This window comes from Mytilus edulis, chromosome 12, assembly GCF_963676685.1.
Source record: "Mytilus edulis chromosome 12, xbMytEdul2.2, whole genome shotgun sequence".
Lineage (NCBI taxonomy): Eukaryota > Metazoa > Mollusca > Bivalvia > Mytilida > Mytilidae > Mytilus > Mytilus edulis.
In genome coordinates, this window is record NC_092355.1 from 47,999,741 (window position 1) to 48,025,281 (window position 25,541).

Here is a 25,541-nt window from a genome sequence, read left to right on the forward strand (position 1 = left end):
ATTGTATCCTTCTGAATTCTGTTTACATTATTACCATGTTTAAGTAATCATTACCTGCAGTTCCTGTAATTAAGTCTACTTGAAAGTTTCCATTATTTGGTGTCTCTGAGGTCAGGACACAGGTAATGAAGTCTGATGTTTGTCTGTCATAGACATCCAGGGTATGTAATAACTGGCTCTCTGTTACATCTTCGTGTAGGACTGCAGAACTAGGCAAACTCGTTATTCTTGGTGGCTGAAATATCAGAAACAGTATAATTTTTTTTAACATTTGCTGGAATTTTGTCTGTTTCACATTTCTTTTGAATGTTGTGCGGGTTCTCTCCAGGTATTCCTGCTTCCTTTTCAAATACAAATTGGCAGCCACAAGATAAGAGTTGCAAAAGTGGTGATGATATATTGATTGTGTAACGGGATTGCTTCCCTTAGAACATGTGTTAGATACTTAGTCAGTCATAAGCGGTTGAGCTTATATAAGGAAGCACTTCTGTGGCTCAGTCAGTTGACATGCTGCCTTGTAACACAGAGGTCCTTGGTTCAAGTCCTGGTGGAGACATACTATTTTGCAAGAATAATCATGCTCTCCGGTTACATTGGTGCCCAACTAAAAAACCCACATGAGGTTAGAGAGGAAGTCTAGCTAAGGGTATGTTTGTGTGAGAGTCATATTTGTATGATGATTCTTGAGGTGGGTGAAGTGTGACGGGATTGCTTCCCTTAGAACATATGGTAGATACTTAGTCAGCTGTAAGCGGTTAAGCTAAGGAAGTACTTCTTTAGCTCAGTTGGTTAACACACTGCCTTGTAATACAGAGGTGACAGGTTCAAGTCCTGGTGGAGACAATGGTGATTTTGTAAGATAAATCATGCTCTCCAGTTACAATTGCATGGTTAAATTGATTAAGATGCAAATGAAGGATTAGTTTATTATTAAAGTCAGAGGAAAATAATCATAATAATTGTGTGAAAAGTGAATATTAAAAGAAAACTCACTGTATTAAGAACTTTGATTGTCAAAGATATTGAAGAATCTCTATTACCACAAGAATCTTCAAGGCTAAATGTCATAGTATATGTTCCTACTGATGGACTGGCAGTCAGGTAAACAAAGTCTGAAAATCACAAAATTATAAAATAATATTAAACTATTCTAAGGTGTTTTCACTGACATAATAAACTAAACAAAAGCTTCTACAGGGTACTTCCTTTAGTTACAGGATCATCTAAAATTTTTGAATGGTAGAATACATAATTTCATTCTTCAATTATAGTTTCCTTATAGTTTTTATGTCATATCACCATTGTTGGTTACTTTTTTTAGGAAGTACAAAACACAAACCCTTTGGTGATTTACATGCAGTTTTTTTCCTTCTAATTCTTGAAATGGGCGTTTAAATAACCCTTCTAAATGATTTTCAAATTCTAATATCCACAATGATAGTAATTTTGGTACCCTTTATAGTTATAGTAATGTTGGTACCCTTTATAGCTTGCTGTTCGGTGTGAGCCAAGGCTCTGTATTGAAGACCGTACTTTAACCTATATTGGTTTACTTTTATAAATGGTGACTTACATGGAGAGTTGTCTCATTAGAACTCATACCACATCTTCTTATATCTATATGTATTCAAATAACACTTTGACCTGACGACACTCTATCCAACTTATATTATCTGATATTCCCTATGCTTAAAGAGTAGGGATTGAAACATCAACTTTGCTACATAATATCTTACTAGTGACAGTACTAAAGGCAAAGTCAGTACTGGATGAAGTATATGTCACAGTCAGTGTGTCTCGTGTGTCTCCATTGTAATACTTGACTCTGTAAATAGTGGTACCACTAGGCTCCTCACCAAATATCACAACTTCTCTATTTAGATTTGTGTAGAATGGTGCTGTGTCTGAAATAGAAAGTATACTTGTTGACTGTTGTGACCCTTATTTTTGACATTTTTACCTGTTATGTCTGTTTGTTTTGTTCAAACATCATTGTCAATATAATGGAATTTTAATGTGACTGTCATACAAGTGAGAGGTTTAGAAAATGCCTTTACCAAGTCAGGAATATGACAGTTGTTATCCATTTGTTTGATGCTTTTGAGCTTTTGATATTGCCATTGATTATGGAATTTTTGTTTTTAATTTCAGTACTAGTTCAGTACATTTGTTATTTATTTTTTTTGGAAATACTTTCAACAATGTTATTTTTGACATGTCTGACTCACTCACTAGAATACAGATATTGGGTGAAAATTAAACATGCATGGTAAAAACATATTTAAAGCAGTTGGATTATACTTGTTAGTTGACTCAGCTAGTTGATGCTTCTCAAACAGATAACTCAGACAACAACAGTGTTGAACACAGATATGATAAAACCTGATATAATATATTTTAAAAGATAATGTTACCACATTAAGAAGATCAATTTCACAATTTGAAGCATTAAAAGAGCCGTTGAACCATAAATATATATATGATTCAACAGGGAAATTAAAAATGAGTTACTGCATGACTGTATGAAAATCTTTATTCCATTTGTAGACGATTTATAGCACATAACTTAAGAATGCTGTCAAATGTTTAACCAAAACTTTATCAACATTTTACTAATACTCTGCAAACTTTTATAGCCGACTATGCAGTACATGTTTTTCTCTGACTGTTGAAAGCTATATGGTTGCCTATAATTGAATACATTTACTTCATTTGAACTTTGGGCAATATTAGCATTGGCATCTCCTTATTTCAATACTCAAACAAATGGACACCTGTCCATTAGATTCATATAGAAAGGCCAAAAGTATTTTCAGAAGAAAAATAATTAAGTTTTTAAGCATAACTTGTATTTTTTTTTAAAACTCTAACCCATCTAAGTCTATTTTAAATAAACTACCAGTAAAATTACACCATCTCAATTTAAACCTTAATAGAACCTTACCCTTTAAGATATTGGGTGTCATTAAATAAAACAACCCAAGAATGTGTCCATTATCAGTACACGAATGTCCCATTCATTGACAAGTTGATTGGACTTCAACTTCATCAAAAACTACCTTTACCTTAAACATGAAGCGTGACGGAGGGACAAACAGATGAATGGACAAACAGACGAATGGACTCACAGACCAGAAAACATAATACTATCATAGGTGGGACATAAAAAAAAATGGCATGATTTCCCCAAAAAACTTACCATCATCTGTGTGCACACTAATAGCATAAGCCCTATTATGAGTATAACCAACACTTGACCAATCAAAGGTGTTTCCTTCTTCAACAGCTGTCATTGTTGTCATACGGAAATTCTGAGGATCAGAACTGCTGTACGGGATTATCTCTAAACCTGATGTGTACCTACAGAGACACAGTTAATGATATATAAATAACAATATGTTGAAGACCCATTGGTGGCTTTCAATAATTTTCCGCTCTTTGGTCAGGTTGTTGTCTCTTTTGACACATTCCCCATTTCCATTCTTAATTTCATGATATACTTTTATTAATAATACAAATGTCTAGACAAGAATGTATTAATTGCAATTCAGGAGGTCTTGAATGCAGCTAACATAAAATGAATTGAATAATTAATGACTTTATTTTAAAAAATATTTTTTTGTGAGTGATTTTTAGTTTCACAACTTTTGTGAGTAAAAAAATTATACATTTATTTCCCGTAACTGAGGCAGATATGAAGATTTGTTCACCAAAAATATTCATATTTCACGAGGGCTATGCTCGAGGGAATATGATTTTTAAAGGTGAGCAAATCTTCATATCTTCTGAAGCCAAGGGAAATGAATGTTTTATTCCACTCACTCAGACAGCCTATGCTATGTTGACACTACCTGAACATAAAATATTAGTTTGCAAACATTTTTTTCTCTCATCCACTTCTAATTTATAACTAAACACCACATGCACTTTAATAAACAATACGGTTCAAAAGCTAATTATAATTAATTAAGTCTTTTTGCTTAAATGCCTGAAACAAATTTTAACAAGAAAATGGTTTTAGCTTACCCTATTAAAAAAAAAAAGATATTCAACACCTTATGTACATTAACAGCGCATAATGTGGCACGATGTAGTCCCGACATTTCAGAGGGGAATATGAAGATTTGTTCGCTGACACATGGGATAGTCTCGACCAATCAAATATTGACAAAACTATCAATATGTATAGACAGTGGAATAAAATGCTAATATCACCCTTTTATTATTCTAATTTTGTACTTCATTAAATAATTTACCATCCTATGATATCTCCATCCTCTATAGAAAGATGATCCAACTCCCTCAGTGTATAGGTTATTGTTTTACCTACAGCATTGCCTATGAAGATAAAACAATTACATATGTTACAACCAGTCATTTAGTCATATTTAAAAAAAAAAAAAAAAAGGGCTGAGATGAATGTATTTTCAGTGCTTCATTGGCCTTTGTTGTAGGCATTTTCTGTGCTTTGATCATAATCTATATGGATTCATTGTCACAATCAAGATTTCATATTTGAAATATGTTCAGATTTCAGAAATAGAATGAAATAAAAGAAAGATTTTGAATCCCTGCTTCAATAATGTTAAAATGTGATATAATCTTTGATATTGATGTACATTGTAAAAGAATACAAAACATAATGAATTCATGAATAAAATGATTTTCAACCTATGACCTATCATGTAAATCAGAAATTCTACAATACTTACTGGGAACAACGTATATATTTTCCCCTGCTAATGTGTATGTTGTCCCAGATTTCCTCCACACCAATAAATGAAGCTCTCCAGCTCTGGAGGCATAGAACTCCCAGGTTTTTATAATACCACAACAAGTAGCCTCATAAAATCCACTTTCTGCTAAAACCCCAAAACCTACAATAGATAACCATAACAAGTAAGTGCACACACAGAAATGTCTCGCCTTCTTTACTAATCATTGATATTATGTTGATAGTCCTAAATATAAAGTTTTATTACAACTGTCCCATAAACTTAACTTTAATCAAGAAAACTAAACATTGACCAATGAACCATGAAAATGAGGTCAAGGTCAGATGAACCATGCCAGACAGATCATTTAGATCTTAAAATATTTCCATACACCAAATATAGTTGGCCTATTGCATATAGTATTAGAAAAGATCAAAACTCAAAAACTTAACTTTGACCACTGAAACATGAAAATGAGGTCAAGGTCAGATGACACCTGCCAGCTAAACATGTACACCTTACTATCATTCCATACACCAAATATAGAAGACCTATTGCATACAGTATAAGAAAAACAGACCAAAACACAAAAACTCAACTATAACCACTGAACCATGAAAGTGAGGTCAAGGTCAGATGACTGCAACTTGGACATGTACACCTAACATTCCTTTCATACAACGAATATTCTAGACTTATTGCTTATAGTATCTGAGATATGGACTTGACCACCAAAACTTAACCTTGTTCACTGATCCATGAAATGAGGTCGGTCGAGGTCAAGTGAAAACTGTGTGACAGGCATGAGGACCTTGCAAGGTACGCATATACCAAATATAGTTATCCTATTACTTACAATAAGAGAGAATTGAACATTACAAAAAAATCTTAACTTTTTTTTCAAGTAGTCAATGAACCATGAAAATGAGGTCAAGGATATTGGACATGTGACTGACAGAAACTTCGTAACATGAGGCATCTATATACAAAGTATGAAGCATCCAGGTCTTGAACCACCTTCAAGAATATAAAGCTTTTAAGCAGTTAGCTAACATAGCCACCGTAGCCGCCAGAACACTTATCCCTATGTCGAGCTTACTGCGACTAAAGTCGCAGGCTGGACAAAAATTGTGCTCCTAAACATATATTTTCTATGTCTCAATGCTAAATCTTATTATATTACATTACAGTAAGAACCAGTTATTTGTCTGAATTGTTCTGCGTTTTGTTTCATCAGAAGTGCAGAATGGGTTTTCTTCATAAATGAAGGCATTATGATGTTCAATTGTATTTGTTCTCTGGTGGATTCTTGTCTCAAGGGCCATGATATCATATCTTCATAGTCTTACAATACAGACAATAGGGGAGGCACCGTGGTGTAGTGGTTAGTGCATCGGACTACTAACACAAAGGTTCCTAGTTCTATTCCCGTTTGGGATGAAAATTTCAGGAACTCAATTTTCGGCTCTCCCTTGACACCATCTGCGAGTATGGTCTTGAGGAAACGATGATAGTCCGTCAGAAGGGGACGATAAATGGCTGACCCGTGTTAAGAGAGAGCCATATCTCTTGCACGTTAAAGACACCCTTGTAGATTTAAACAAGAATGTGTCCTCAGTACACGAATGTCCCACTCGCACTATCATTTTCCATGTTCAGTGGACCGTGAAATTGGGGTAAAAACTCTAATTTGGCATTAAAATTAGAAAGATCATATCATAGGGAACATGTGTACTAAGTTTGAAGTCGATTGGACTTCAACTTCATCAAAAACTACCTTGACCAAAAACTTTAACCTGGAGCGGGACAGACGGACGAACGGACAGACAGACAGACAGACGGACGGACGAACGGACGGACGGACGAACGGACGCACAGACCAGAAAACATAATGCCCCTCTACTATCGTAGGTGGGGCATAAAAAAGAGTAGGCTAATGATGCTACAAGGCAGTACTCGCACCCGCAAAGTGGAAAGGGATTAATATAAGTTGCAAAACTTGTTTCCCAATCCACTATAAATAAATATGTTTAAAACTAATGAGAGATTTATAACTACAATGTCATGATTGTTTTACATCCTTTTAATAGGACATGTTAGAAATTTAGGCCACAGACCACAATTAATTCCTCTATCTGATCAGTTCTTATAACCTTTTGCATCATTAAAAAAATTGCACCATGCACTTTTGTCAAATTTTTTGTGTGTGTAATGTATAGTCCTAGTCCAATAAAATTGAAAATGGAAATGGGGAATGTGCAAAAGAGACAACAACCCGACCATAGAGCATACAACAGCAGTAGGTCACCAACAGGTCTTCAATGGAAAGAGAAATTCTCGCACCTGGAGGTGTCCTTCAGCTGGCCCCTAAACAAATATATACTGGTTCAGTGATAATGAACACCATACTATTAAAACTCCAAATTGTACACAAGAAACTAAAAGTTAAAATAATACAAGACTTACAAAGGCCAGAGGCTCCTGACTTGGGACAGGTGCAAATATATATCCAAAAATTCAGAAAGATTGAACCAATCACTTATACAAATTTAGCCAATACACATCCATACCCCTTTTGACAAGTCAAGAGATGTTCCGAAAACTGTAAATATTACCTTTTTGCACTTGGCCTTACACTCATTCCATATCAAAATCAGTTAAAATACTACAACATCCAAAAATTTATTTCACCTCTCTTCTCTCATTTCCACCCAAAACAATTTAAGAAATGAGTGAGGAAGGGAAAGAAAAAAAATTAAGGAAAAATACACTCTTATTAAAAGGACCTATATTCGTGGACAACAAAAAGTGGGGTTATTAATAGTGGTCTTGGGCTTCTTAGGCCACAGACCACAATTAATTCCTCTATCAGTTCTTTATAAACTTTTGCATCATTAAAAAAATTGCACCATGTACTTTTGTCAAATTTTGTGTATGTGTAATTTATAGTCCTAATCCAAATATATATCCAAAATTCAGAAAGATTGAACCAATCACTTATACAAATATAGCCAATACACATCCATACCCTATTGACAAGTCAAGAGATGTTCCAAAAACTGTAAATATTACCTTTTTGCACTTGGTCTTACACTCATTCCATATCAAAATCAGTTAAAATACAACATCCAAAAATTTATTTCACCTCTCTTCTTTCATTTCCACCCAAAACAATTTAAGAACTGAGTGAGGAAGGGAAAGAAAAAAAAATAAGGAAAAATACACTCTAATTAAAAGCAACTATATTCGTGGACAACGAAAAGCGGGGTCATTAACAAGGAACAAAGTTTTGGACCACGTGAAAACTTCGACTCATCCGAAATTTCGAGTCAACGGAGTTCGAGACAACGAGAGTTAACTGTACCTGTACTACCCCAGTATTGGTTGTATATGATGATGGAGACCCTTATCCTATCTCCCTGTTACCTGAGAGATAAACTAATCTAAATACCTGTACTACCACCAGTATTGGCTGTATATGATGATGGAGACCCGTATCCTACCTCCCTGTTACCTGAGAGATAAAGTAATCTATATACCTGTACTACCACCAGTATTGGCTGTATATGATGATGGAGACCCATATCCTATCTCCCTGTTACCACAAACTGAGAGATAAAGTAATTTTATAATATACCTGTACTTCCACCAGTATTGGCTGTATATGATGATGGAGACCCGTATCCTATCTCCCTATTACCACAAACTGAAATAAAGTATAATACATTTTCTCAATTGAGGATGACATGGTTCAGTCATCATGAAATAGAGGTTCCTTTATATAATCATAATATAATTTCCAATTGTACAGAAATATTCTGGAATAATATTAATTCTGCATGAGGAAATACATTACAGTATTTGTTCCCAACGGAATAAATGGTATGGAATATGTGCTGTAATAGGAAAAGACATAAAAGCATTGTTTATGACAAAGTTTCCAGAGAAACTTCTATTAGAAGAAACCAAATATACTTAATGTTAGAACAGCAGATTGCCAAAAGTATTGTGCACATTCTTTATCAAATATATTTGATCTGTTACCAATTAAATGAACCTAATTGAAGCCATTCCATCTCAAACATTCAAAAACATTTTACTTTAATATGCATAAACATTTGAAGTTTCTTATGATATTATCCAATTAATAATAAACAGCTGCACCATGAGCGAATGATACGCCCGACGTCTTGCGTGGAAGTTTTATGCAATAATCATAAATAGTTTCTGAGAAAGTTTTAAGCAATAACCATATATTGTTTTTGAGACACGACGGGACAAATTGTGAAACCCCCAACCCTTTTTTTACAAAAAACTAAATATCACTAAAATAAAATTTTGAATCAAAACCAAAAAGTATACAGATCTTTAAATTAATATAACAAAGAAGTGTGTAAAGTTTTAAGCAATAATCATAAATTATTTTTGAGATACGGCGCGACATGATGTAAAAAAAACCTCCCCTGTTTAACAAAATACTCAATAACTCCAAAATAAAGTTTTGAATCATCACAAAAAAGTATACAGATCTTTAGATTAATATAACAAAGAAGTGTGTAAAGTTTTAAGCAATAATCATAAATTGTTTTTGAGATATGGTGCGACATGTAAAAAACCCTCCCCCTTTTTTACAAAATACTTAATAACTAAAAAATAAAATTTTGAATCATCACCAAAAAGTATACAGATATTAAGATTAATATAACTAAGAATCGTTCAAAGTTTTAAGCCATAATCAAGAATCATTTTTGAGATACGGTGCGACATGTGAAAAAAACACACCCCTGTTTTAGTTACAAAGTGCCGTAACTCAAAAAGTTTTAATCTAATTTTCACCAAAAAGTATACAGATCATTTGACCATCATAAGAAACAACTATGTTAAGTTTCATGATATTTGGATAAGTCGTTCTTAAGTTACGGTGCGACATGTTTACGCCGGACAGACAGACGGACGGACACCGGACATTTGTATACCATAATATGTCACGTCAAAATTTTGACGGACGTATAAAAAGTGTTAAAACAAGAAATATTGGTTTCCACACCACAAAAAAACATGTTATACATTTGACTTAAAATAAGGTCCTATGAGAATTTGAATGAAAAAATGTTGATAGAATACCACTTCAATGGGGATCTGAACGCAAACTATTTTTTTATAGGTACTAGGGGAGACAACTAACTGTACCCGCAGTTATGCAATAAACTATTTATATAACAGTTTGTTATTTTTCAACTTCTTGACTATTCAATCATAATAATTACATGTATCTGTGGTATCAAACATCTTCTTCATTGATATCTTTCTAGATTTGTGGAAATTAAAACTTTCAAGATTTTTTTTCCCAAATTATACAGAACTTATAATTATTCAGATTTTAAAAATTCAGATTTAAAGTGTATTAATTTATAGTTGTGTATTTCTCTTGTGACAGTCTTCACGCTGAACTGCTAAATCTACAGGCCCGCAGCTCAATTTTTTTTTTTAGTTAGATTCTGTTGGCCTGTAGGTCTGATTTTTCAGGCCTGAGAGCAATTTTACCAGCCTGGGCTGCCACTCGTTGTGAAGACTGTTGTGAGTTTGCACACATTGTTATATCATCATACATATATTTCCCTGAAACATAGATGAACATGGGTATATCTCGACTTAACTTAACACTTCTTAAATCTGACAAATATATTGCTGTTGGGAATAAACAGTTACAGGAGCCAATGTAGAATGGAGGATTTTTTAAGCTTAAATCTATAGGCATAAAACCATGAAATTTTACAATTTGATTACATACCATTACAATCTAAAGTATTACAAGACCGAGGATCTGTGCTCTCCTGTACACTATTGGCGCAGTTTCCTCCTGCACAATCAGGACAAAGGGCACCATTACAGTATACCAATGGGTTATTACATAGTCTGTATCTATACTGGGTCCCACCTCCACATGTAACGGGACAAGAATACCACTCACGCCAGGTTTCCCAGCCTCCATCATCTGAAAATAAAAAAAGAACTTTATATGAGAAATACGTGTACTTCTTACAATCATTCAATAAACACCAAACATAGTTGACCTATTGCTTATACATGTTATAGTTTCTAAGAAATAGACTAAACCAAGAAAACTAAACATTGACCAATAAACCATGAAAATGAGGTCAAGGTCAGATAAAAAATGTTAGACAAACATGTATACCTTATCAATCTATGCATTAAATATATTTGACCTATTTCTTATAGAACCTATTAGAAACCAACTTAACCTTAAAAACATAACATTGACCAATGAGCCATTAAAATGAGGTTAAGGTCAGACACTACCTGCCAGGCAGACATATTCACTTTTCAATCCTTTAATACAACAAATACTATACATTGTATATCTATTACTTAATTATAGTTTATGAAAAACACTAATAAACAGCTGGGCCATGAACGCATGATACGCCCGACGCCTTGTGTGGCAGTTTTATGCAATAATCATAAATAGTTTCTGAGAAAGTTTAAAGCAATAACCATATATTGTTTTAGAGATACGGCGAGAATGTGAAACCCTCCCCCTCTTTTAAAAAAAAAACCAACTAAATATCAGTAAAATAAATTTTTTAATCAAAACAAAAAATATACAGATCTTTAGATTAATATAACAAAGAAGTGTGTAGAGTTTTAATCAATAATCATAATTCTTTTTTGAGATACGGTGTGACATGTAAAAAAAAACCTCCCCCTTTTTAAAAAAAATACTCAATAACTCGATATCAAAAATAAAATTTTGAATTATCACAAAAAAGTATACAGATCTTCAGATTAATATAACAAACAAGTGTGTAAAGTTTTAAGCAAAAATCATAAATCGTTTTTGAGATACGGTGTGACATGTAAAAAACTCTCCCCCTTTTTTACAAAATACTCAATAACTCAAAAATGAAATTTTGAATCATCACCAAAAAGTATACTGACCTTAAGATTAATATAACTAAGAAGTGTGTAAAGTTTTAAGCAATAATCAAGAATCGTTTTTGAGATAGAGTGCGACATGTGAAAAAAAAACACCCCTGTTTTAGTTACAAAGTGCCGTAACTCAAAATGTTTTAATCCTATTTTCACCATAAGGTATACAGATCATTTGACCATCATAAGAAACAACTGTAATAAGTTTCATGAAATTTGGAAAACTCAAAAGTCGTTCTCAAGTTACAGTGTGACATGTTTACGCCGGACAGACAGACGGACGCAGGACATTTGTCTACCATAATACGTCCTGTCAAATTTTTGTCGGGCGTATAAAAATTAACACTGAACAATGAACCGTGAAAATGAGGTCAAGGTCAAATAAAATATGTGTGCATCATACAATATTACGGGTTCGACGACTTACAGAAAAGAGCGACGATTTACAGAAAAGAACCGAAAAAGACCGAAAAGGACCAAAAAAGAACCGAAAAGGACCAAAAAGAACCGAAAAGGACCGAAAAGAACCGAAAAGGAAATCGATTTTTTTTTGTAATCGAAGGATTAGCATATTGCAAAGCATTGAAAACCTTATACTGTGGTAGGACTAATTTTAACTTGCATGTGAAACATTACAGGTAGGGTCGGATGCCTGTCTTATAGAATAGCAAAATAGAAAGAAAAATTTTAATTCACTAATTAAGGACTCCCTGTATATTTGACATTTAACATCCGAGAGGAAATGGTGATGCTGACATGTATACTTTTTATACAACCATACCCAATGCCACCGGCAATATACTGACATCGTGCATCTTAATATAAACAAACGAAATAATTGTTTAAATGTTAGGATAAACTTTTATAGTACGAGAATATTAGCTTTTCATTTATTTTTACTATGTATTTATAATATTAAAAACATGTAATATCATCGGCTTATCAAAACGTTTAAACCCGCTGCATTTATTTGCATGATTGTCGTTTGTTGGTGTGGTTTGTGTTTCATAAGTGTTTCTTGTTTCTCGTTTTTTATATTGATTAGACCGTTGGTTTTCCCGTTTGAATGGTTTAACACTTGTCATTTTAGGGGCCCTTTATAGCTTGCTGTTTGGTGTGAGCCAATGATAGTTTACTTGTACAAATTATGACTTGGATGGAGAGTTGCCATATATCTATGTAAACAATTTTTTTGAAATGATAAGATTAAAATCATTGATGAAAAATAAATGATAATTAAGCATGCATTATATATTTAAAAAATATTACTTAAAAACCAAGTTATACTGTTTCTTTTTTGTAAGTTCACATATCCATGATACAATGTATCCCTATAAATGTACAATATAAGACTACAGTTGAATAATGCATTCATTTTAAATATTACGAAGAAATGATAACAATATAAAAAAAAAATCCGTGAATATATATACATTGTTTTAACTTTATATAATAAATATAAATGTATCCTCTTTTCGGTTCTTTTCGGTCCTTTTTGGTTCTTTTTGGTCCTTTTCGGTTCTTTTCGGTTCTTTTCTGTAAATCGTCGCTCTTTTCTGTAAATCGTTGGACCGCAATATTACCATACACCAAATATATTTAGTTGACCTATTGCTTATAGTATTCCAAAATAAAGATCAAAACTCAAAAACTTAACATTGATCACTGAACCATGAAAATGAGGTCAAGGTCAGATGAAACCTGGCAGTTGAACATGTACAGCTTACAATCATTCCACACTCCAAATATAGAAGACCTATTGCTTATAGTATCTGATATATGGACTTGACCACGAAAGCTTAACCTTGTTTACCGATCCATGAAATGAGGTCTAGGTCAAAAGGAAAACTGTCTGACAGGCACGAGGACCTTGCAAAGTATGCACATACTTAATATGGTTATCCTATTACTCCTAAGAAAGAAGTTAACATTACACAAAATCTGAACATTTTTTTTTCTTGAACCATGCAAATGAGGACAAGGACAAGGACAATGGACATATGACAGACGGAAACTTCTTAACATAAAGCATATATTTACAAAGTATAAATCATCCAGGTCTTCCACCTCCTAAAATACAAAGCTTTTAAGAAATTAGACAACGCTGCTGCTGCCTTTGCCCCGCCAAATCACTATCCCTATGTCGAGCTTTCTGCAACTAAAGTTACAGGCTCAACAAAACCAGACAACCCATTCTTTTCACATTATCATGATTATTAACTGGGAGGTAAGATGATTGGAATGTTTTTTAATCTCAAATTTAATCTTTATAATATAATATTATTTATCAACCTTACCAGGACAACAAATATCTTCATTACAGGTTCTCGAATCTGTATCGCTATAAGGACAGTCAGCGCCACCACAAACAACTGAAGGATTATTACATAATCTATATCTATACTGGATCCCTCCTTCACAAGATACTGAACAAGCTGCATAAGATCCCCAATTTCCCCAACCACCATTCACTGAAATTTAAATTAACATAGATACATTATCAATTAAGATGATTATTATATATTGAATCAATCATATTAATGTATAAATCAACATTTATCAAATTCACAAAATAAGCTTTTTTTGCAATCTTTGGTATAAATATGATAGGATATTAAAGTTTATATACATTGTCAAATCCTTGGTATTACAAAGTTTATCACCAGTTTGTTCTTGTTCTACATAAATGACATGCCAGAGGGAATCCAATAAGACTCTTTGCTGATGATACAATCATATATCTCACAATATCATCGGACACAGACAGTGACCACCTTCAGGACGATCTGAATAAACTTGCAATTCAGGAAAACATATGGCAAATGGAATTACATCCTGATACATGTAAAATTTGAATGTAGGAAAAAAGTGACGGAAAAAAATTATCATGATTATACTTTTAAAAATATGTATTATGACTTTTTTTCCTAGGGATTTTGTGACTTTTTTCCAGTGATTTTTGTTCCTGTGACTTTTTTTTCTGTTTACCGTAATGTTCTTAACATAACAAGAAAATGTAAGCCTATTATAAAAGAATATGTACAGCATGGCCACACCCTCAAATCTCTAAATTCTGCAAAGTACATTGGCTTCATCATTTGCTCCGGGAAAACCCTTGAAGATCATAGGAGACATCAAGGCTTACAATGATGTATAAACTTGCCAACAGGATGGTGAAAGTTGACACTGGTAATACTCTCATTCCATCAGATACATCCTATCTAGAAACATCAACGCTAATCAGTCAGGGGACTTATTGAAATAAGTGATTTAAAATTTAAGGCCACGGTTTTTTAATTTGTTGGTTTACGGATTTTCCCCATGAAAAAGTCGGGTCGGTCGGTCGGGAAAAAAAAGAATATCTTTCAAGACAGAAAAAAAAAATGCAAAATAAATACATTTCACCATTCTAACAAAATGTTTTTTATGCTATTTTGTCATCATTTCAAATTTTAGTTCGATGAAATATTCTTGCTCAGCTGTCATAAATATCGTATGACATTGTCTAATGATTTGCCGTAAAAAAGGGGGGTGTTCACAGACAAAGACGAAATTAAATCGTCTTTTCACAAACAAGAAAAACTAATTCGCGTAGCTCTTAATCAATTCCAGAAAACTTGGTGAGTAACGAAAACTGATGAAAAAATGTAAAAAACGTCGTACGAAAATAAGTTTCAACACACGTGTCAAAAACGTAATAGACTCGTCCGCGGAAAAAACGAGAATATCGGGTTTATAATGGTATCGGGATTGTTCGCCCTGATTACATGTTCGCCCTAGGTTCGTTCGCGCTGAGTTTGTTCGCCCTGGTGTTCCTTTCGCCCTGAGTTCGTTCGCCCTATTCTCATTAATGATATGTATATGTTACATTAATGAAAGAAATGCATATTTATATTAAAATTTATGTTTATCTATTAAAAGCTGAATACAGAATATTAATTAAATAAAATTCGTGTTGGCTGCTACATTGATACACTTTATTTTATAATTACTTTTAATTACTGTTGATTGAATTTTGATTGCTGATTAGGTATAATTTGAAATCTTTGATATCACTGATTGTTATATGAATTGTCTTTGAGGGATTAATAATGAAAATAACATTTTTCTCAAATAAAATAGTCAGCTTGGATGGGTAAAAACACTGATGTACAAATTGTTAGACATGAAAGGGAAATTATTTTCGCAGCTTGGCTTCTTTGATCTCAGTGTGTTTTGACATACAAATAGTTTAGTCCTCAGTTGTTTTACATTTAAATATACAATGCAGTGCTGAAATTTCGAGACACTCATTTCCCAGAAGCAGCAACACGTAATACATCATAAATAAATATTCGGTGAATTTAAACAGACTTCAAAATATGCAATCACATACAAATAGTTTAGTCTTCAGTTGTTTTACATTTAAAAATACAATGTAGTGCTGAAATTCACAAAAACTAATTTCCTAGTAACGTATTTACATACAGATTATATACTAACTTAGTTCTCAATACCTTGAAGTCAAAATATCTTGTAGTCCTGAAATTACAAGAACTTATAACCTAGTAGCAGCTAGCTGTAGCCAACACAATACATCGTAAATATTCGGCGAAATTGTAGACTGACTTCAACATATTCAATTAAATACACACAACAAAACACTGTAATAAAAAATAAAAATCAGGGCGAACATACCCAGGGCGAACAGGTATCAGGGCGAACGGTCTCAGGGCGAAACGGAACTAGGGCGAACAGTAACTAGGGCGAACCGAAATCAGGGCGGACGGACCCGGATTCGTTTATAATCTAGTGTCATGCATTCCCGTTTTTTATCCAAATGGACGATATTTTTTTTTTTATTATCCATGAAACAAGAAAATTCTAAATGACTTGTTGATATTCAGAACTTTTACTTCCAAGGTGCTTTCCACCTGTCCACATTTGGACAATTCTATTTGTCTATTTTTAGAAACGTAAACTGGAAGTTTTATTTTTTCACAACAGAGAGTGTTATCAATTTTGTTAGTGATTCATGCATCTCATTTCATAAAAAAAGAATCATTTAATTATTTTTCAGGGATAATGTATTTGTTTGGGTCGGCGGGAATAAAAAAGCATGAAAAGTCAATTTTATTTTTATTCTAGGAATCGGCAAAATCGGGTCGGCGGATCCGTAAACCAACAAATTAAAAAATCCTGGCCTAAGTAGCAAATTCAAAATTTTGTCATAAATTGTGATTTTGTAGTTTTACTAAAATTTTAAACACATAGGTTTAGATAATATCTTTTCATTAGTAAAATTGAAAAAAAATAACTTTTTGCTTCTTTTAAGTAGCAAGGTTTATGCCTTTGATGCTATCATTTAGCTGTAAATTCATTTTTATTGGAAAAAAATGCTATAATAATGGCTTAACTTAATGAACTGATACTTTCTTCACAGATTTTTCCCAGCAGTGAGAGTATTTTTCCTGTAAAGTTCAAGGTTTCATCTTTCAGATTATGTAATAAAATTCTACTGTTCGCAATAAAAATTTCACTGTTCGGGGGTGTTGAAATTAGTTGGGGTTATTAGAATAAGGATACTTAAAGAAGTAATTTTTTGGAAGGAAAATTGAGGTATGATACTAAAACAAGTGATTTTTATGTCATTATCCTAGATTCAGTACAAGGTCATCACCTGACATGACCTGGTCATCCTAGACAACACAGATGTTGGTTCTGATAATTTTAGAAACATAATTAGTCCCTGGATCATTAGTATTCTATATTTAAAACTACAGTAAAATTAAATCACTCAGTCTAGTGATAAATTTGTACTTCTTAAATAGGTGATTATTAAAGATAGACAACTCTTACTTTCAACCTTTATGAACATAATGTTACTTGAATCAGTGATTTAGAAAATCAATCATTTAAGTAAGTCCCCTGACTGCTAATGAAAACCAAGTACCATCTTGTAGGACCGAAGTGCGGAAGGAATCTTTTTACCCAAGGAAGATATGAGAAGATATAACACTGAAAGGCCCTACCACATACTGCCACCAATGCAGGTAGTCTTGAATGCTTCAAGCCTACTTGCATGAGATGAACTAGATCAATGCCAAGATGTTTATAAATTCACTGTATATAAAAATGGAAGATCCGGGGAGGGGGGGTTAGGTTAATTATAGGTTAATAGGTTAGGAACCCCCCTTTTAAAAATGGCTGGATCTGCCCTTGTACATGTTGTATATGATGTAAAGTATGATGACGTCATAAAAAAAAAAGAGTTCAATACTATAAGGGCAAATATGTCCCATGTGGAAAAAAATTGGGATTCCAGATTAGAGAAACAAAAACATTTATCTAAAATGGAAAAGGGTTAGTTTTTGTATTTAATACATCAATCTCAATGAGATTGTTAATACATCAATGTTAATTTGCTTAATTTTATGAAATTAAACATGTTAAAGACAAATATCCTGAAAAATGATAATTTTTATATATGGTAATTTATGAGTGATTTTTCAATGGCTTACAAGGTTGTCGCACCACCATTTTTGACGAAAAAAGAACTCAACTCAAATTTACGTCAATTGTTTGCTTATCAGTGCTCTTATAATGGTAGAATTTTATGATTATTTAAAATGTTATTTTTGTTAATTTTTAAAAAATCTAACAAACATCAATTTCCAATAAGTAGTTAAAAAACACCGTCGATTTTGCAGTCTTACAAGAATGTCGCAATTGCTTAAAAACAATGAAATCTTTGCGACGTTGTGTTATGCTTACAGGTACGAACATAGAGCGTAACGTCATAGCACAATTCAAATCAATTTAATACTTTTTTTTATCTTAATTTTAAAAGCACATCCAAAAGTGGCAAAGTAATCAACTTATTGACGGAAGCCAAGTATTGGTAGAAGTAGAAACTAGATTGAGCTTTCTGGTAAGTGTAGTAAATAGAAAGTTCTTGTCATCAAGCTAAGTTTATTGTTATGCAAAATAATTTATAGATCTAAACCTTACAAGGACAACTAGTCTTCATTACCTCAGTGTTCATTACAGTCACCGTGTATAAAAGCCTTAACACGATTCTACACATACCAATACAGACATAGTCCAAATAATTATGACGTCTTATGAAAATAAGTAAGCGTCAAAGAAAAAAATTATAATAGCCTTTCAAGTAGTCCAAATAATTATGACGTCTTGAAAGGCTTTCAAGACGTCATAATTATTTGGACTACCTTTCAAGATGTCATAATTATTTTTTTTTTTTTTTATAATACAGACACAGATAGTCCCAGGTGTTTTAGTTGTTTAAAGTGACGATTACATTGTAAGACTAAGTGGCACAACGCGGACTTGTCACTTTTTAGGGGGCATTCTCATCTGTTGTTCCAGAGCACAGGCACTTGTTTCTATCCATCACAGCATGATCATCACTGGTGGCAAGCGGATGGTCGTAGTTCCGGATAGCCGAAAATGGGAGGCAACTGTAGGGGTAAGTTTTTATTAGTCTGTGATCCTGGCTAATCTTGTCAGTAAACAACACGCGCAGCTAGATATCGGGCCGGGATACCAGGCTAAGTTTTTATTTTCTGATTTTCGTGCTCTAAAAGGTTCATTTGAGCAAAACAACTTGTTGATAAACATATGCCAGAAAACTACAGACCTATATCAATACTTCCTACATTATCGACATTATCAAAAATATTTTAAAAACATGTCGCAAAACATTTTTATCTATATCTGTCAAAATATAAAGTATTACATGAGGCAAAATCTGGATTTCGATCTAACCACTCATGTCAGACAGCCCTTACCAAATAAATTGACACCTGGCTCAAATGTATTGATAATGGTAATGTTGTAGGTATAGTCTTTCTAGATTTAAGATCATTTAAAAAAGGCATTTGATCTCGTTAATCACACCATTGATTCTCTGCCATAAATTACATTTATACAAAGTCTCTATAATCATTCAATAAAATGATTCGAGTCGTACCTGTCTAATAGAAAACAAAAAGTGTGCTCTGGTAATACTAGCCTCAGAATCTAGATCGATGTATCAAATATGGGGTTCCCCAAGGGTCCATTTTAGGTCCCCTTTTGTTTGTCTTATTCGTAAATGACATGACTTTAGAAGCCACTCATACAGCCATTGATATGTATGCTGATGATACAACACTTCATACATATGGAACAAATAAAGAAGAGATAGAAAGAAAACTAAATTACGATGCCAACACCATAAATAATTGGTGTCTGAACAATAGGATGGTTATAAATCCCTTAAAAACTACTTCTATGTTAATTGGAACAAATAAGAAACGGACTTTGCTAGGAAATGACATGAATATATGTATACAAGATAGCCCAATCACACCCGTTGAAATACAGAAACTTTTGGGTGTATATATTGACAAAAATTTGGACTGGAAATTTCAAATTGACTATGTATGTAAAAACTTAAGTTCTCGTATCGCACTGCTATCTAGAATTAAGAAATTTTTGGATATAAGTAGTAGAAAGCTGTTTCATAATGCTAATATTCTGCCCATATTTGATTTTTGTTGCTCAATATGGGGAAATTGCTATGAGGATGGATATAAAAAAAATCTTTAAAATGCAGAAAAGAGCTGCAAGGATTATACTTGATGCACCATTACTAACACCTAGTATAAATTTATTTAAAGAACTAAAGTGGTTGAATTTCAAATCTAGAATTTCATATCATAAACTTATTCTTGTTCATAAAATTCTTAACGATAAAGCACCTGATTACTTAAAGGAACTCTGTTGTCCAATTGTTAACCTACATACTAGAAATCTAAGGTCATCTGCAAATAATAATTTAGCTGTTGTACGACCGAACACAAATTCAATGAAGAAATCTTTTGCATATAGCTCATCTATACTTTGGAATAAACTACCAAATGAAATAAAATGTTGTGAAAACCTGGACACTTTTAAACAAAAATGTGTTGATTTCTTGACTATAAATGATTTATAACAACTTACTCAAATATTCTAATGATTTGTATGTTATGTATATATATATATATATATATATGAATTTATTTTTCTCTTGTTCTACAGACAATTTATAGTTAGTATGAATAGTGCATTTAAATAATATGTTAGAAAGCTTTTTTGTAATATTTGTACTGTTTGTTCTTTGTGAGGGCCTCAAGGTAGATTAGCGAAAGCTAATTGAGTCACCCTCTTTAAATAAAGTCATTACTTACTTACTTACTTACTCATACCAGGGACTTTCTATACTACATTGTATAAACGTTAGTATCATAGAAAGTCCCTGCTCATACACACTAAAGTGAGTGCGTTAATAGAGGCTCCCACAGGATACCCCCCTCAGGTCGCAAGGTCGCTTTTAAATTCGACGAGGGGAATGTACAGGTCGCAGGTCGTTTTTCCCAACACAGAGAACGGAAGTCAGTCGGAGGTCGTTTTTTTCCAAACTTTACAGGTCGCAGGTCGTTTTTAGAAGGCCCTCAGGTCGGAAGTCGCCTCTAAAAAGCCCAGAGGTCGCAGGTCGCCTTTGACCCTGCGGGAGCCTCTTAATATTGAAATCAAATTTGATACATAAAATCATTCCAATTTTCGTAAAATACTGATGATAGTCGTTAAAAAATTCGAGTTAAGCTTTAAATGTGTGATATGGTCGTAACGTCAACTTGAACTATCTATAGTATTTTGATGATGGTTGTAACCGACACAAGATGGTCGTAACTTTTGAAAGATGGTCTCCGGTAACTCGAGTATTTAGACGAACTTTTATCAAACGGTTTTTTTAAAGTACTGTGCACATAACCATGTTATGCACAGCTTATCAGTATCAATAAAGCATCTAACACTGGTGGTTGGTCTAGCTAATTGATGCTGATCAAATTGTTCTTAACAATCTAACCACGGTTGTTTGGCGATGGAATAGTGTTGTGTTGAAGAGCAGATTTCCAAATCTTTGCTTGAAAGTTGGCTCGTTTGATGTGCTTTAACATTGCATCTTTTGTTGGGGGCAGTAGATGATAATTGCACATTTATTAATCTGCATTTTGAATAATAATTTTAGAACTGATATAATTCTGAAAATAGCAGGCCAATACTTCCACATCCGTGTCAGACGATTTTATACCAATGGAATCGTAACCTTTGTCAGGTACGTGTTTTGCATGTAGAAACATCTCTGTTGGCTTCTTCCTGTATGCGTAGAAGCTCAATGCATTCTATACTTGTCACTATTTCATTTTCAACATATATTTTGTGGCACATACTTGTATATGATACAAATAAACTGGGACTATTATATTAATAGTATTAGTCTTAGTCTACCAACTGACAAAAAATTCTTCAATTGCCGAGGACAGGATTGTTTTGATCTAGAAATTGTCGTAATGATTTGACCTCCCAAGGACCTGCGATCCCGTTCTCATATTTTATGGATATTGTGGGATACTGATCAGTGACAAAATCAATGCGGGGAGCTCTTTCAGAAACTAAAAGGGTGCTTTATTAAACAACAATTGCCAAATCAGAAAAAGTGCTTGGTATTCTAGTAAAGGATTGAATAGCTGCCGTACCATCAAATATCCACATGCTTTCCTCAGGAATGGCTTGCATTTGTTCAACGTCCTTTTCTTAAAGACCACCTAGGACAGATTTATTGCATATCAACGTTTGCAAGAGACCATGGAAGAGGACATAATTCAAACTGGAGTTCCTCTCGTATATCCAACTGTCTAATCTGGGCTATGACATGCAGGCTACCAAAAAGATTTTTATCTGCTTTCAGTATGATGCTGTTCTTATCAATCATTAACTGTTAACCTTGTATTTCCTTTGTTGAAAATGTAAGCAATGATTGTCTTTTGATTAGTTTGAAGATATAAAATATGAGAACGGGATCGCAGGTCCTTGGGAGGTCAAATCATTACGACAATTTCTAGATCAAAACAATCTTGTCCTCGGCAATTGAAGAAATTTTTGTCAGTTGGTAGACTAAGACTAATACTTGTACCAAGTCAGGAATATGACTGTTCTTGTCCATTCGTTTTTAATGCGTTTTGTTATTTGATTTTGCCATGTGATTATGGACTTTCCGAATTGATTTTCCTCTGAGTTCAGTATTTTTGTGATTTTACTTTTGACTTTTGAATAAGCCGTTCATTAATGACATTTTCTGATTCCGACTTTCGCTTTTCATACGCGTTTGGAAGGTCGCACCTTAAGTCCGAAGAAGCAACAGTACCCGAGGAAAAGCCAGATAACTGCTTAAATGTTTCAAACGGATTTGTCCACCTTTGCAGTGTCTGAACCAATTTTAATAGTCAGTTTCTTCTTGCTTCATTTGAGTTTTTCAAGTTCTTTTTGTGCGGATGTTTCAGCGTTAACAATTCCTGCCAAATCTCGACATTTTAATGATATTGAAGCTCTTTCATGTGCATTTAACAACCAACATTTAGTAAAACTTTGATTTTAACTAAAACCAACAATGCCACCTCTTGTTTTTGTATCTCTGTTCAATGTTTGCTCTATTGTTTGGTCAACTGGAGATCTAGAAAATCCATCAGAGCCAGGGCCGTAACTAGGGTTCTAATTCAGGAGAGGCAGGGGTTTGGGGGTCGCCGATTTTTTTTTCCTCAGTAAAATAGCTAGAAATGACCCGTTTTCCTTCGATTTCCTTACTCTAAGAGACATCAGTATTGCTTGAACCTGGAAACAATTTTTATGCAAAAACAAGCTGAGATTGCTGTTCTTGGTGAGCCAAGGCTCCGTCTTGAAGGTTGTAATTTGGCCTATAATTATTAACATTAAATACATTGTGACCACGGGTTTTTAGTTCACCTGGCCGAAAGGCCAAGTGAGCTTTTCTCATCACTTGGCGTCCGGCGTCCGTCGTCCGTCGTCGTCCGTCGTCGTCGTCCTGCGTTAACTTTTACAAAAATCTTCTCCTCTGAAACTACTGGGCCAAATTTAACCAAACTTGGCCACAATCATCATTGGGGTATCTAGTTTAAAAAATGTGTCCGGTGACCCGGCCAACCAACCAAGATGGCCGCCATGGCTAAAAATAGAACATAGGGGTAAAATGCAGTTTTTGGCTTATAACTCAAAAACCAAAGCATTTAGAGCAAATCTGACAGGGGTAATATTGTTCATCAGGTCAAGATCTATCTGCCCTCAAATTTTCAGATGAATCAGACATTTCGTTGTTGGGTTGCTGCCCCTGAAATGGTAATTTTAAGGAAATTTTGCTGTTTTTGGTTAATATCTTGAATATTATTATAGATAGAGATAAACTGTAAACAGCAATAATGTTCAGCAAAGTAAGATCTACAAATAAGTCAAACATGACCAAAATGGTCAGTTGACCACTTTAGGAGTTATTGCCCTTTATAGTCAATTTTTAACCATTTTTCGTAAATCTTAGTAATCTTTTAGAAAAATCTTTTTCTCTGAAACTACTGGGCCAAATTTAACCAAACTTGGCCATAATCATCATTGGTGTATCTAGTTTAAAAAATGTGTCTGTTGCCCTGGCCAACTAACCAAGATGGCCGCCATGGCTAAAAATAGAACATGGGGTAAAATGCAGTTTTTGGCTTATAACTCAAAAACCAAAGCATTAAGAGCAAATCTGACAGGAAGTAAAATTGTTGATCAGGTCACGATCTATCTGTCCTGGAATATTCAGATGAATCGGATAATGGGTTGTTAGGTTGCTGCCCCTGAATTGGTAATTTTGAGAAAATTTTGCTGTTTTTTTGTTATTATCTTGAATATTATTATAGATAGATAATAAACTGTAACAGCAATAATGTACAGCAAAGTAAGAACTAAAAATAAGTCAGTATGACCTAAATAGTCAATTGACCCCCTAAGGAGTTATTGCCCTTCATAGTCAATTTTTAACAATTTTCTTAAAATTTGAAGATTTTCAATAATATTTTCCACAGAAAGTACTGTTATAGATAGAGATAATTGTAAGCAGCAAGAATGTTTAGTAAAGTAAGATCTACAAACACATCACCATCACCAAAACACAATTTTGTCATGAATCCATCTGTGTCCATTGTTTAATATTCACATACACCAAGGTGAGCGACACAGGCTCTTTAGAGCCTCTAGTTTTCTTTATATGGCTAAAAATTACCCGTTTTTCTTCGATTTACTTACTTTAAGAAACATCAGTAAAATGGAAGCAATTTTTATGCAAACAATTATTACCTGTATAACTATTTCAAGATATTTTGTTTTAGAAATCAAACTGGTAAGTTAAAAAAACCATATAAAGCAACTAAGATCATGGAACGCAAGATAATTTTTTTATCGAGGACCATGAATTTCAATATTGTTGAAAGCTCAACAGACATGTATATAACTAAAAAATACAGTCTAGTATATACTTAGTATAGAAATTCCCTGCTACAACGAATGGGGGTGTTTAGCTGCTAAGGCATGGACCATAATGTTCTCGTACGATCGGGAGAAGCGGTTAAAACAGCTGATTCAGCCGGTAACGAATTCCCGATATCATAAAAGATTCACAATTTAAAGGGAACTCCCTCTGCTCAATTGAGCCCCTAAATAAATGTGAATAGTTAAGTTTTATTCAAAAATATGTGTTCTGAAACGGTTCACTTTCGATCAAAAATCCGGAAAATGACGCATATCACGTATCATGATAACACTGTTAAAACTGTAAACTTGTGTTGTTTATAAAATAAATTCAAGTTCTTGGTGTACATATTGTCAATATTGCACATTATTACTTCAAAAAAAAAAATTTGGTGTAGAAAATTCAGGGCAGGAAACTGCCTCCCCTGCCTCATAGGTAGTTACGGCCCTGAGAGCTTCTCTAAACACAAAAACAACCAGATGAAAGATATT

General features: G+C 33.6%; 1 protein-coding gene across 3 annotated transcripts in view; it reads right to left on the minus strand.

The window, feature by feature from the left end:
- Positions 1-25,541, minus strand: part of LOC139498672 (protocadherin Fat 4-like) — a 45,774-nt gene that overhangs the window by 13,037 nt on the left and 7,196 nt on the right. Inside the window, exons 3-11 of one of the 3 annotated variants that reach the window (XM_071287177.1) lie at positions 13,964-14,137; positions 10,507-10,710; positions 8,255-8,323; positions 4,713-4,877; positions 4,257-4,338; positions 3,200-3,360; positions 1,737-1,904; positions 994-1,112; positions 55-235 (exon numbers count right to left, since the gene is read on the minus strand). In XM_071287177.1, coding sequence (XP_071143278.1) covers positions 55-235; positions 994-1,112; positions 1,737-1,904; positions 3,200-3,360; positions 4,257-4,338; positions 4,713-4,877; positions 8,255-8,323; positions 10,507-10,710; positions 13,964-14,137 — 1,323 coding nt within the window. Of the gene's footprint in view, positions 1-54; positions 236-993; positions 1,113-1,736; positions 1,905-3,199; positions 3,361-4,256; positions 4,339-4,712; positions 4,878-8,166; positions 8,324-8,352; positions 8,422-10,506; positions 10,711-13,963; positions 14,138-25,541 lie in introns of those variants that run through there. The other 2 variants (XM_071287178.1, XM_071287179.1) reach the window with 2 other exon arrangements.